At 38.4% G+C, this 13,053-nt stretch overlaps 1 protein-coding gene across 1 annotated transcript; it reads left to right on the top strand.

Moving 5' to 3' along the window:
- The first annotated feature begins 1,357 nt into the window (after nt 1-1,357).
- On the top strand, nt 1,358-11,607 carry LOC135248191 (carbohydrate sulfotransferase 12-like). The gene is made up of 2 exons (XM_064322528.1): nt 1,358-1,722; nt 6,122-11,607. The coding sequence occupies exon 2, from the start codon at nt 6,212-6,214 to the stop codon at nt 7,493-7,495; it is 1,284 nt and encodes a 427-aa protein (XP_064178598.1). The 5' UTR covers nt 1,358-1,722; nt 6,122-6,211; the 3' UTR covers nt 7,496-11,607.
- The last annotated feature ends 1,446 nt before the right edge of the window (nt 11,608-13,053 follow it).

The following is a 13,053-nucleotide window of genomic DNA, read 5'->3' as shown; positions in this document are numbered from 1 at the left end:
ATAAACCCATAAAGCATGCTCTAACAATCCTAAAGTAATAAGCTACATAAGTGTTAAGGAGCAGGAATGGGGAGATGCCAATTCCCAGATTAATTCTTGAATCCAAGTTGATACGGTGGGTCTTCTGTCTATACCAGAAGATTCAGATTGTATTTCTCTTCCAGTACAGCTATGTTAGCCATTTCATTGATTGGCTGTGTCTAGTCATACAGAATGAATACTGCATAAACACACGGTGACCTCTTAGTTTTACTGTAAATCACAAATAATTGTTCAGTCTTTATCTATCAGTTGCTTTCAGAGTCCTGGCCAGCATGGTGTCGTAGCTGGTTCCTCCCTGGTAGGATGGCAGGGGAGAGGATAAGCAGGAAGGCCAAGCTCACCAGTTTGGACTTCTAGAAATCTATAAGAGACTGAGAGAAAGAAAACACACAGAGACACGTACATGCAATATTTCTAACCTCTTGGGAGATTTAGTGCTTGGAGATGGGAGGGGCCTTGTGCAGGGCCTAGAAATTTTGTGTTGTACAGAATTCTAGTTATACTAGAGAAAACTTCTCCTTTCTGTATTTACAATTTATCATGGACAAAAGTGTAATTTACAAATGCGTACAATTATTTTTTGGATAATAAAACATTTTTCTCTCAGAAAAAAATCTTGTGTTTTGCTCATTCAAGTAAAATTGTGCCGAAAAGGTGTATTTCACCGCTGCTAACCAAATATCTTCAGCAGTACTATATGACAATGCGTTACATTGCACCAGTTACATCTAATAAATAAACTTCTGTTCTTGACATGGCAGTATGGTGGAGTTGTCTGGCTAAAAGTTCATGCAAGTGTGGCTCTCCAATGGTGTACTCTTGGGCTGAACAAAAATCTGCCAGTTAAGGTATACTGCATCTCATGAGAGCAAAGAATTAAAAATACATGCTACACACTACGTTTCTGGTAGCAAGTCAACATTGTTACTGTAAAATTAACCTGTTAATTAACTTTTGTGATTTCACAAAATGTACTTATTCTGGATATATCCACATCCTTGTGTGGTTTTTAAACCGGTTTTAGAGCAACATTGGTAAACGGCATTCCTAACGTGCCATATGTTTACTGGGTAGCCTAGTTCCATCCATCGCATGTCTTAATTGATCCAATTACTTTCATTACCCTGGGACAATGGCGCCTGTGTAGCCTATTTACCAGAATACATTGCTCTAGAATATCGTCACAGCAAGAAATAGCCTATATATCCACGTAATACCCGAAATAAAATAAAAATATGAAGGGACTGGAAAAATACTACATTGTTAGCTTAGATGAGCAGGTTCATTAAGAGCAGCGTTTCAAATAAAAGGCAAAAGCAGAGTTTAGTCGTTGTACATCTCCGCAAATGAACTCTAATCACACAAACGACTGAAAGCGTTTCGCTTTCGATATATTCGATATGGAAAATACTAGGTTCAGCAGTTACTTAATCAGATAAACGCATCACTTGTAACGCCTCGCGCTAAACCCTAAACTGCAATACGTGTACCTCCAGGCTATTTGCTCTCCACTACTTTCAAGTAGCAAGCAAGTGCAGAGAAGGAAATGAGGCAAGTCTCGCGAGCTTGCTCCCAATACCTTCCCCGGGGTTGTGTGGCAGTAAGCTCACACATCCGTCCGCTCAACCATTGCTGGCGACACCTTCAACGGTGAAGATAGCAGGCATCCCTGAAACGGAGGTAAACCTATATGGATAGAATGAGAGTTGAGCATTTGCTTGTACGTTAGAATTTATTCGAGATAATCATAACAAGGTTTCTGAAAGCGCATCACCACTTGCAACCAGCTAGCCATATTTGAAGATACTGACCCGGTAAAGGCTAAACACAGGAAAAACAGCTACAGCTGCAGCTAGTGTATGCCTTTCACCGAAAGGACTCGAGCCAAGAAAAAGCAGTCCTGGATTCATCAGTAGCCTACCAGACAGGGTGCACAATTTCGTAATGAAGTGCTTAGATGTCGAGAACGGAAACTTAAATATTACAAATTATTATATCATTACAGATTATTATAATATCACCGGTGTTAGGCGAGGAATGAAATATGTAGGGTACTATCACTTGGGAAAGGCGGATTGGTATTTTAATGGTGTTTAAGGGAACAGACGCAGAGAACTCGAACTGTATCTAGTTACATTGTGTTTTGTAGAGTCAAAAGTATATGCCGTTTCATCTGGGCGGTTATTAACGGTGTCTGAGTTAGCGGTATCTCTACTGTCGTGACGTAAACGGCGTAATTTACTTGCTTTCGAGATATAACAAGGAAATAGTTTGGAAACCATGTGAATAGCCTATTAGGCTACAATACAGAGACTACTGGACACTACGGCTGTAGATATTTCACAAATCGAACATATTTCACTGACTTAAAGTAGCAATTGCTATAGGCTAATTGAAATTATAATTCGAATTGCGAATATATACATCTTCGAACGCGAAAGGTACGACTCGTTGCGTTTGACAATTCTTTGATTTTTAACCTAACCTATAGGCTAATCTTTGTACATTTAATGGCAAGAATAGTTCACTTCTAGTTATACTACTAAACCACTGATATTTGTCTATTTATTACAGTGGTTTTTGTTGTTGATAATGATGACGTCGTTATCATCATTGTTATCATAATAAAGACTTAACGACAGAGCTATAAAATAACATTTAGGCTACGATTGCCTATAATTCTTATTGTGAACATTATTATTACGGTTATAGATCCCTTAATGTTATTTTCCTTTTCAGAATATATATATATATATATTTTTTACAAAACTCACTTCCCTAGATTACATTTTCGATAGGATATTTGCTGCATCCATAAAAATTATGTAGAGGCGAGGGTTTTAGACTTTGTTTTACTAGCTGTGGTTACTAAGAGTTGAAGGAGGCACATAAATTAGTTTAAATTGGTCAAAGCAGTATAACTCTTCACCTCACCGAATACAGACTGTGGTCATCATGTCTTTTTATACACAGACATTTCTATAAATACATGCACATCTTATAAATTCATTGTTAACATCTAACAAGTATAATTTGCGGCAAGTGTGTCAGGGACATAAACGTACAGTGTTTTCCTGTACCAGTATATTTAAGGAGTGAAGGGGGACATTTAAGTGGGTCATAACAGGAGATTTGATTTGTCTCATTTAATATAATTCCTGTGCTCAATCCTTCAAGAGCTTCAAGAGAATGAAGAAACATTCATTTTTCCAGTATGTTTGCCAGCCTTTTGGTCTAGTTTGAAATGGCCCTTCTAATTAAAATGACCAAACGTGTAATTATTCTGTGGTACTTTATGAAAAGGTAAAACTGCATTGTGAAGTAGAACCACTGGTGTACTTTTCTGTTAGACAGAGCATTGTTAGTTTTTCTATGCTGAATACTGCAGGAGCTCTGTTAAACTTACTGGACCCCCTCCATCCTGGCTTTTCCCATCTATTATCATTGAATTGTATTTTAGAAATTGTAGGGCTGGCCCAGCCAAAAATGAAACAATAAAAAACAAATGTTAAGTGATGTTTATCTAAAAATCTTATATTATGTAATGTGCACTTCCCTCTGATATATGCAGTTTCAAATCAGTTTAAAATAACCAATAGGGACTTCAATTCAGCCTTCTGTGATATAACACTGGGAATTGAATTTATTTAATATTTGACTGCTTTACAGCATCAAGGTTTTGTACCACTTTTATGATTTTTGAGAAGATTAGAAAACAGAAATGACCAATAACCTGTCATGAATGAGAATATTAATGAAGAACATCCTTATATCTAAAAGAAAAATGCTATTTTAATCTACAGTGCATTCCTATCAATATATTTTTCAGCATAATACTATTTAGGCCATATCATCTGTTAAAAGTTTAGAATGAAAAATGTAAATGTTAAAATTGATCTTTCATTTAAGTAAAATACTTCGCTACAATTGAGTACATCTCTGAATTAGTTATCATATATTTCCATTTCTATCATATATTTCCAGGCAAAGGTCTCTGAAGGACACTGACAAAAGTGGCATTCAGCCATGTGCTTACACATATTGTGATATTTGATGGACTGATGGGAATCTCACTGTCTCAACCTCTGGATTTTCTCAAGTACTTTTGGCAGTTTGCAGTGTTTACCATGTTTTCGTTGATGGTTTTGAGAGTACTTGGAAAAGCATATTAATTAAGCATATTAACCTTCTCAAACTCTAATCTTAAGGCTTTTTTATTCTGTGCATGAAGTTACGTTTCATGCATAGAATATGCAATTTCCAGTAGTCTCCGGTTGCAAGTACCATAGGAAATGGTTCCAAATGAAAATAAGATTAAATGTATTCATTTGAAGAAATATTATATAATAGACACGAGTGAAACTTTATTCCCATAATCTATGTGCTTGACGTTAATTGGCCCTTAAGTGTCATTAAAAAGCTTTTATTCAGCCACTTGTGAATTGAGTACTAATTGGCTCGATGTATATATTGGAAATCTCCAGCTGAGATCTTGGAGGACTGCGGTGTCTACTGGTTTTCGGTGTGTTAAGTGCTTAAGTGCTTAATTTAAGTCATTGATTGGCTAGAGTCCACCCACCTTGTTTCCAAGGCCTAATTTTGGCTGCTGTCTAAAAGGAAACCACAGAAACGTGCAGACAGTGCAGCACTCCAGGGCTGGAGTTTGAGAGTCCTGGGATGGGCCTGTATGATGCTTTCATTAGTTATTCCTCCCTCGCATGTATAGCACATACTTCTGAACATAATCCCGGATTCGGTTCTCACTGTCCTGCTGTTGGTTTTGTTCAGTCACAGTAGAACTCTGTTTACCCAGCATCAAGGAATGGCAGTTTGACTAAAAGTTTTATTAAGATGAAGTCATTGACACTGTTGTGCTACTGTAGAAAGAGAGATTATTGTTCCACTAGTCAGATTATCATTATGAAAACAACTGTTAAATGTCGCGTAATAGAAAAGGTACAACAAAGAGCCCAATTAAATGTAATGCTTTCCTTGCTTCAGTAGTTTGGAACGGAAACTTTACACTTTAATCTTCATCATAATTAAGAGTGCAACAAGAGCAGCCTGAGTCATGAGGTTGAATGCAGGTTTACTCACAGCTGGAAGTGGGCTCATGTTTTGCTGATATATTTTCCATTCAGGGGTTATAATATAAATGTCAGCTTACATATAGTGGAAAAGAAAGTTTTGTTCTGTCTACCTGGCTCCTCAATAAATGTAAAGCTGGGTTCTCCTATTTCACAAGCCTTTGACCTACTTAAGTCTGCATTTTCTGTGACTGCCCCTTAAGAAACCTAACACATACATATGGAATACCTTGCTAAATAACTAAATACCGAAAATAACCTGAATGAATTCATTCAGAAATATGAAGAAGCATTTGTTTCACTTATACCCAGGGTCATAGGGTCATGTATCTTATACCCACTGTTGCATGATATGGCAATTCTGGGGAAAGTGTCTATGTCAATAACCAATATTTGGGTGGTGCAATGCCTCCAAAATGTTTTACATTACAGCGCAAATGCTAACTGCAGCCAAGTTTTCACGTGCATGGAAGAAGTAGGCTAGATGAGTACAAATTACAATTTATGGAGAAAAAAATTTAACAAGATTTATGTGTCTGACAAATATTTCCACTTGCTTCTTTATTATTATGTAAAGAACTACAGAGTCTGTAAAATTAAAAACAATTGCAGGCTCAGATGACCGATTAGGCTACTTTTTGAGTGTGATGTTTTCACTTAAATTTACAGCATTAGTGCTGCATCAAATGGGACCTCTCGGGGGGACATGCATCATCATGTCAACCATAATCTTAAACCATCTGATGCTAATAAATTGATTTTAAGCCTTTATCGGCAGATACTGATATGACCCTGATATTATCGTTCATAATCTTTTGAGTACAGCAGTGTTTCAACCCTTTTTCTTGAAAATGTCCTCCTGCATTTCTCTCTGCAAAGTTGTTGGATAGAAATGGCCTCTAAGATTGATAGTGTATGCTGTCTCTTCTCTCTGTTACTGTGGAAACCCGTAGCTGTGACATTGATTTCAGTTTGTTTTATGTTTAATCCAGGGCCTGCTCACTGGAACAATGCTCTCCCCATGTGGAGATGGTGGTGCCATGGATCAAAGATAAGAATGGAAAGTTCTCAGCTCGTGTAAAATGGGAAAGTCAAGACTTTTTCGCATTTTTTTAATCCTCGGGTCCCTGTTTATGATCCTGCTGATTATAATATATTGGGATGACGTTGGAGCCACACATTTTTACCTGCACACCACTGTGTCCGGACCTCACCTCTCCCACCTTCCCGCTCAAAGTCACTCTGCCTCTAAGCATAAAGCATACGATGACAAGGGTAACTCCTTCCTCTCAGACATCGATGCGTTTATCAACCAGTTCCTGGAGGGCACCGTTGAGCCCAGTCAGCAAGCGAAGGAGGACGGTGCCCCGGAAGCCTTGCACAACCAGTCTGGGGAGGCAGGGAAGCCGGAGGAGAAATTTGTTCCGAGGCGGGAGTGGAAGATTCACCTGACTCCCATCTCTGCGGAACTGAGGCAGAGGCAGGAAGACAGGAAGCAGCTGATCCACGACCTCTGCACAAACAGCACCCTCGACTTCCTGGGAAAGAACAGGACGTTCGATGACATCCCCAACAAGGACCTGGACCACCTGATCGTGGACGACCGGCACGGGATCATTTACTGCTACGTGCCAAAGGTAGCCTGCACAAACTGGAAGCGCATCATGATCATGCTGAGCGAGAGCCTCTTGGTCGATGGCGCTCCCTACCAGGACCCGCTGGACATTCCGCAAGAGCACATCCACAACAGCAGCCTCCATTTTACCTTCAACAAGTTCTGGAAGCGATACGGAAAGTTCTCTCGACACCTCATGAAGATCAAGCTGAAAAAATACACCAAATTTCTGTTTGTCAGGGACCCCTTTGTCCGGCTGATTTCTGCGTACCGGAACAAGTTTGAGCAGGAGAACGAAGAGTTCTACAAGAGGTTTGCCGTCATCATGCTGAAAAGGTACGGCAATTACTCCGACCCCCCTGCCTCGGTGGTCGATGCTTTTGCGGCCGGGATTCGCCCTTCTTTCTCACACTTTGTCCAGTATTTATTAGATTCCCAGACTGAAAAAGAGATGCCCTTCAATGAACACTGGCGCCAGGTGTATCGCCTGTGTCATCCCTGCCAAGTCAATTATGACTTTGTGGGGAAGTTGGAGACCTTGGACGAGGACGCAGAACACTTGCTCCGTATTCTTCGGGTGGATAATATTGTCCAGTTCCCTGCCAGCAGCCGCAATAGAACAGTTAGCAGCTGGGAGCAGGATTGGTTTGCCAAAATCCCCTATGAATTGAGAAGAAAGCTGTACAAGCTTTATGAGGCTGACTTCAAACTTTTTGGATATTCTAAGCCTGAAAAGCTGTTACATGAGTGAACGTGCGTCTAAATACGTTTTCTTCTCGTGTGATTTTTTTAGAAATTAATTTAGTTTAAATGAAAACCATTAATTGTCTTTTCTTTAAAATATGCATTCGGTGCACACTAACCACCTTGAGGTAAGTGAGCCTTAATGCACATGATTACAGTCCAATACTCATCCAGTGATTTGTACCAGGGCATTTAAAATTGTTGTCGTGTGAATTTGGTGGAGATTGGTTTTTTAACATCCTCAGCATGTACTTTGCCTATTAGCAGCAGGCAAATTTGGACTGTTGTGAAAACTTGCATAAAACTAATATAACCTCATAAATGAGGTATAAGCCAGTATTCAGTGATGAACAGGATCTGTAGTGTGACCATGACATTCACACCGGGGAAAGAATTTCAGTCAGTGTAATGTTACGTGGCCTACAGAACATGGAGACATTTTTAATATGATTGCTGTACGTTTTGATTAAAAACGCAGTAATTGGGCATTTCATATGAAGAATTACAAGTTTTGTTGCACTTTTCATTTCATCAAGAATAATGTTTAAAATGTGTTAATGTTACAATTGTGTATTATGATTACGTGAACTATCTGTACCATTGTCACAGAAATAGCTAGTTATCAGCTCTAAAATATGACCGTCTGTACTGAAAATGTTCATTATACCGAGCAAGGGTTGTCCTTATTGTGGTTGTTTGGTGTCGCGCGTCATGTATATTAGGTTTGGGGCCAAATGCACACAGTACCAGGAATTGTAATGCTGTATTTGGGGGGGGAAACGTCCCATTTCATTATATTGCTAAGACAGTACTTACTGTATCTTTATTTATGGAATAAAATAGGTATATTCCTGGTTGTTAGGCAACCGTGATTTGGCAGGCTGCTTAGTGGTCGGTGTAAAGAAAGAGTAAAGAAAATAGTAACATACTGATAATCTTCATGATTTTCTGCAGTCCTGTAATTGATGTCACACATTTGACCATTTTTAATTGTCTGTATTCTCACGGAACTGTCAGGCAGCAGATATCTCTACCTTAAATGCAGATGTATTTTGCTTGTGATGGATTAATAATAGGGTCATATTTGGGTAAACAATTGCATAATTTGGCTTGTTAGCTTTTACATCATGGTTAATGGAACTCTTCATTTGGAGTTTTAACCTGATATGTGCCTTAAAAATGTATATTATGACAATTTGTTCTGAACCAGCCAATTAGTCTAGTCTTTGGAAATTTTAACTATGAAGTATTCAGGAAAGGGTCATGTTGCAAAGTATAAACTTGAAGTGTCTTAAATGTCTAGATATGACACGTACAGTAAACCTTGATATGTCCATATATGGTCTCTTTCCGACTTCTAATTGAAATATTCGATGTCTTTGATCTGTATATACTGCAGTCCAGTATATAGCCTATGTGTGATGGACCCCATTTTGCACTGCGACTGTAAGGAAGACATTCACCAGTGTTGAAAAGATTACTAATTAACTCATTTGAGAAACACAAAACGTGTTTTCCCATTACATTCAAATTCCTTTTTATCATTAGTGCAATTGTATTACTGAAGCCATTGCTGTGCTGAAACATAGACAATATTTAATAGGAGCGTAAGAGTTTTTCATCATTTGCTTGCTTTTATTTGACCAGTGAAGCAGAAGCAAAAATGGAGAAGTGTCTACATTAGGCTGTGCAGTGAAATACCTGGTATTTGGCTAACGGTGTTCAGTGGTTTGAGAAAAGATGACTGTTTTCATTTTTTAATTCAGTTCTTCAGATGTTTTGGCTTTGAAGATCAAAGAAATGATTGGTGCCAACCAAACAGAGAATTAATTTCAGCACAGTATCCCCCTGGAGTGCTCTGTGGTGGTGCCCCTGAGTCTGGGTCATATTGCCCACCTTTTATCTTCAAAGATGGAGCCGGTCAGCTTGGTCACTGACTCATTTGCCTGCGCTTTTATGGATGGACTGGAACTGCCATTCAGAAAAATCAAATGTACTGAAATGAGCGTTTTCCTTACAGAAGACATTTCCTACCACAGTCAGGTCTGAGTCATATGTAATGGTGGCATTTCATTTACTTCACATTTCAGTGTTTTATTTCCTATAGGGTGTAGGATGACAGGTCTTGTCACATGACACATTTCAATAAGACATTGTCTGCAGTGGCATTAGATTGACTGATACAAAGGAAAATAAAATCTCATCCTTATATAACCGAAGACTACAATAGACTTTTGTGGGCCTTCCTCAGGTGTGTAATTCTAACTGAATGATGTGCGTTTGCAGTCCATTTATTCATCCATCAGAAATTGTTGAAGGAAACTTTTGGGACATGAATTTTGGTAGTTTTATCAGATTTCTTTACATTTTTGGCTGGACCGCAACAGCGGGGCCACCCCTACAAACACAAATGTCTGTGACTGAGTGAGTGATGAAGTTACACCATTGGTCGGCTGGAGAGGTCCAGCCATATACTAGGTTTTGACCTGGTCTTGTTAAACTTGTATTCCAAAAAAAAAAGCCAGAGAAAAACAATGACTCCTCCCCTTAAATGGCGGTTATATTTTTTGGAAAATTGATTATTTTTGGACTTTGTGGCTGAATTTGTGATTTAAAAAGTGCTGAATTTGTAGTGTTTTTGAGACAATAGGGTCATAGCATTCATAGCTCTCAGCTGGCTTTGAAGGACATGCAATGGATTGTCAATGGTGACATCCAGTTTTTGGAGTAGATGTGAAGAGAAAATAAGATGTCACTACTACCAGGCAATTAAATTGTTCACTGCAAATTATAGGCTAACAGTTGCTGAAATTTTTTTAACTTTATTTGGTGATTAGATAAGTGATTCATATTTCATATTCGGTGAATCAAAATGCAAATGTTTTTGGGGGGGCATAACATCGCCATTGTTGCAGAACAGCCATAGCATTAGCTTGTTCTAAAATCCATTACACCTCTGCTTTTTGCACAGAAACCCTTAATGTTCAAGTGAAAACTCATAGAAATTGTTTAAGAAGTATAACCGAAGAAGCTAATGAGCTGTTGTCGCAATGTGTCAGTATTCTGTTGAGCTCAGGAAGAGAGGGAGGGTGAGAAGGGAAGTGAGGAGACGACTAGCTGACTGGTGCGGGTCTATTTTCGTCAGCACTGTGCCGTGCTGTGGTGGGGGGAGGGAGACGGGGGGCGCAGTGTGATGTGAAAATTGAGGCCAGGTCTTGTGGGTGTACATGGTGTGAAAGAAATGAATGATAGTGTCTTCAGCCCAACACACCCTCAAGGCTAGATGCACACGGCACAGACAACAGCAAGGAGTCGTAGCACTGTCGTACCCACTAGGTAGTAACAGTGCCTTTTCTAGAGGGGAAAATATGTTTACATGCCAATTATTTTACTTTACTTTAAAAAAAAAAAAAAAAAATACTTGTTATTTTTTTGTACAAATTTCATTTCTTTAACAATTTAAATGTAGCTCTTTCTTAAGCAAGGGAAATATTTTCATAGCTGGAGTGTGAGACATAAGAATATTTATGGATCATGTATGTTTTGTTACATTACAGTATTGGCTTCATTGATAAGGTATTTTACACCTTGTGGGACCCACTTATCCCATATGTTCTTTAGAGAAAGGAAACTGTATTTTTTCTTCTAAATAACTGAAGATGCTTCATGAAAAAGCACCATGGTTCTTGCTGTACTATAGTGGTGACATCAAAGAAAACTAGTGTCCTGAATTAACTGATCGCAAATGCTTTTTGTAAGATGTTACAGTATTCATCCTTGACGAGAGGACGTGATGCCAGTTGGACATTGAGAAAATGCAGGAGATTCTTCTTTGCATGGACTGGAATTGGGAATGTTTACTGGTCATGGGTGTGTATTTCTTACATTTTTTTCGGACTGAAAATGGATAGATCCGTCTCTTGCATTATCATTTGAACTTGTGACAGTGTAAATTTTGCAACTATTTATTTCAGTATTATTTAATGCTTAACATGTGCGTTATGTTCACTCCAAGAAAACCGAATAGAAGCAAAAAAAAAAAAAAGACTACAGCTTGCTGCATGGTGTATGGCTTGGCATTTCTATTTGTCAATTTATTAAAGTTTTTAAACAATGGTATGTGTGTGTTTGCTTTTTATTCCTAATGTAATCGAGAATTGGTGGGGCATGCATGCGCTGTTATTTTGCTCTTGCCCATGAGACACCTTTGATATTACAGCCGTGCTGGCGAATAGATTCTAGACCCCAGTGAAAAGACCATTATTTGAAGCAGAGTACTGAAAAGTTGTGTAACTGTGCACCATAATTTACACCTCCCCCAACATTCTGGCTGGATTTAAATTACAGTGCACCTCCCTTGTTTATGGTGGAAATAAACCTGTTTAGAGGTATGATTTTGTTGGGTGTCATGGCAAGGGATTGTATTTCAGGTACAGTTAGACTTTCTTTCTGAGGAAGAAGCTTAAAACTGTTTTTCCAGAATGAGGAAAGTGCCATATTCTTTGACTTATTTTCAAGGACTTTTTTCACTGGTATACAGATGACACAGCTGTGTGAACCATTGAACCAGATGAGAGGATGCTAAATGAAAGTGTTCTGCAAATAGACAATGAAATAAATGTGTGGAGCTTTATAATTCTTAATGAGGGCAACATGAGATAATAAGCTTATGAATGCTTAATAAGATGGAAAGTGCTTAAAAAATGTAAATATTTTTTGTAAGCTGTAATTTTCAGTGGAGGCAATCAAGTCTTTATTTATAAACTGACCTAAATCTTTGCTTCGAAGCTTATACCAAAAAATAAATAAATAAAGAATCCAATGAAGATTTTTCCCCACCTACAGACCCAGACACAAAATTACTTGCGTACATCTTATCTTAGAGACTACAGCCTCAATATCAGGCAGATTAAACAGTACACAAACCACTCTTTAATTATAATACTGAAGCTACGATCCTTATTAAAGCAACACAAATTAACATGGCTGAACCACTTCTAGTATTACTTGCTAGGCAACTCTCATAACAGCAGATATAAAATGCATGTGCAAGGTAAAATAAAAGCTTTTCTCATTGGGCTGTAAATACCCTGCACACAAAAGGGTGTTTATACTACTAAAATAGCTGAAATTGTAAAATAACAGTGGGAAATACAAGACTGTATGACTGTTTATGATGAGTCTTCTGATCGGGGTGTTCCTAGCTACCCAGGCATCAAGCTGTGATGCATCATCGGTAGGAACTGTTTTATATTTGTATGCTTCTGTTCTAATTCCATCTTCCTGGAATCACAGTCACAGTCACAGTCACAAATGAGAATAAAGATTGTTTCCAATGAAGCAACCCTAATCTGTTCCTATTTGTGCATTTCTGGGCTGTGAATGGTTGTGGCAGATATTCTGAGCAAAATAAGGCAGCAGATTCATAATTCTGTTAAAATGAAATGTTCACGGGGAAGTTTTGAAGTTCGTGAAAATGGCGTCTGATGAGAACAAATGCAGTTGGAATATGTATGTAGTCATTTTCTTGTTTTCTGAAAGTATGGTTACTGTTTCATTATTGTC

Source organism: Anguilla rostrata, chromosome 2 (genome assembly GCF_018555375.3).
Source record: "Anguilla rostrata isolate EN2019 chromosome 2, ASM1855537v3, whole genome shotgun sequence".
NCBI classification, from domain to species: domain Eukaryota; kingdom Metazoa; phylum Chordata; class Actinopteri; order Anguilliformes; family Anguillidae; genus Anguilla; species Anguilla rostrata.
The sequence above is the reverse complement of the archived record's forward strand: the minus strand, read 5'-3'. Positions and strand labels throughout refer to the sequence as shown.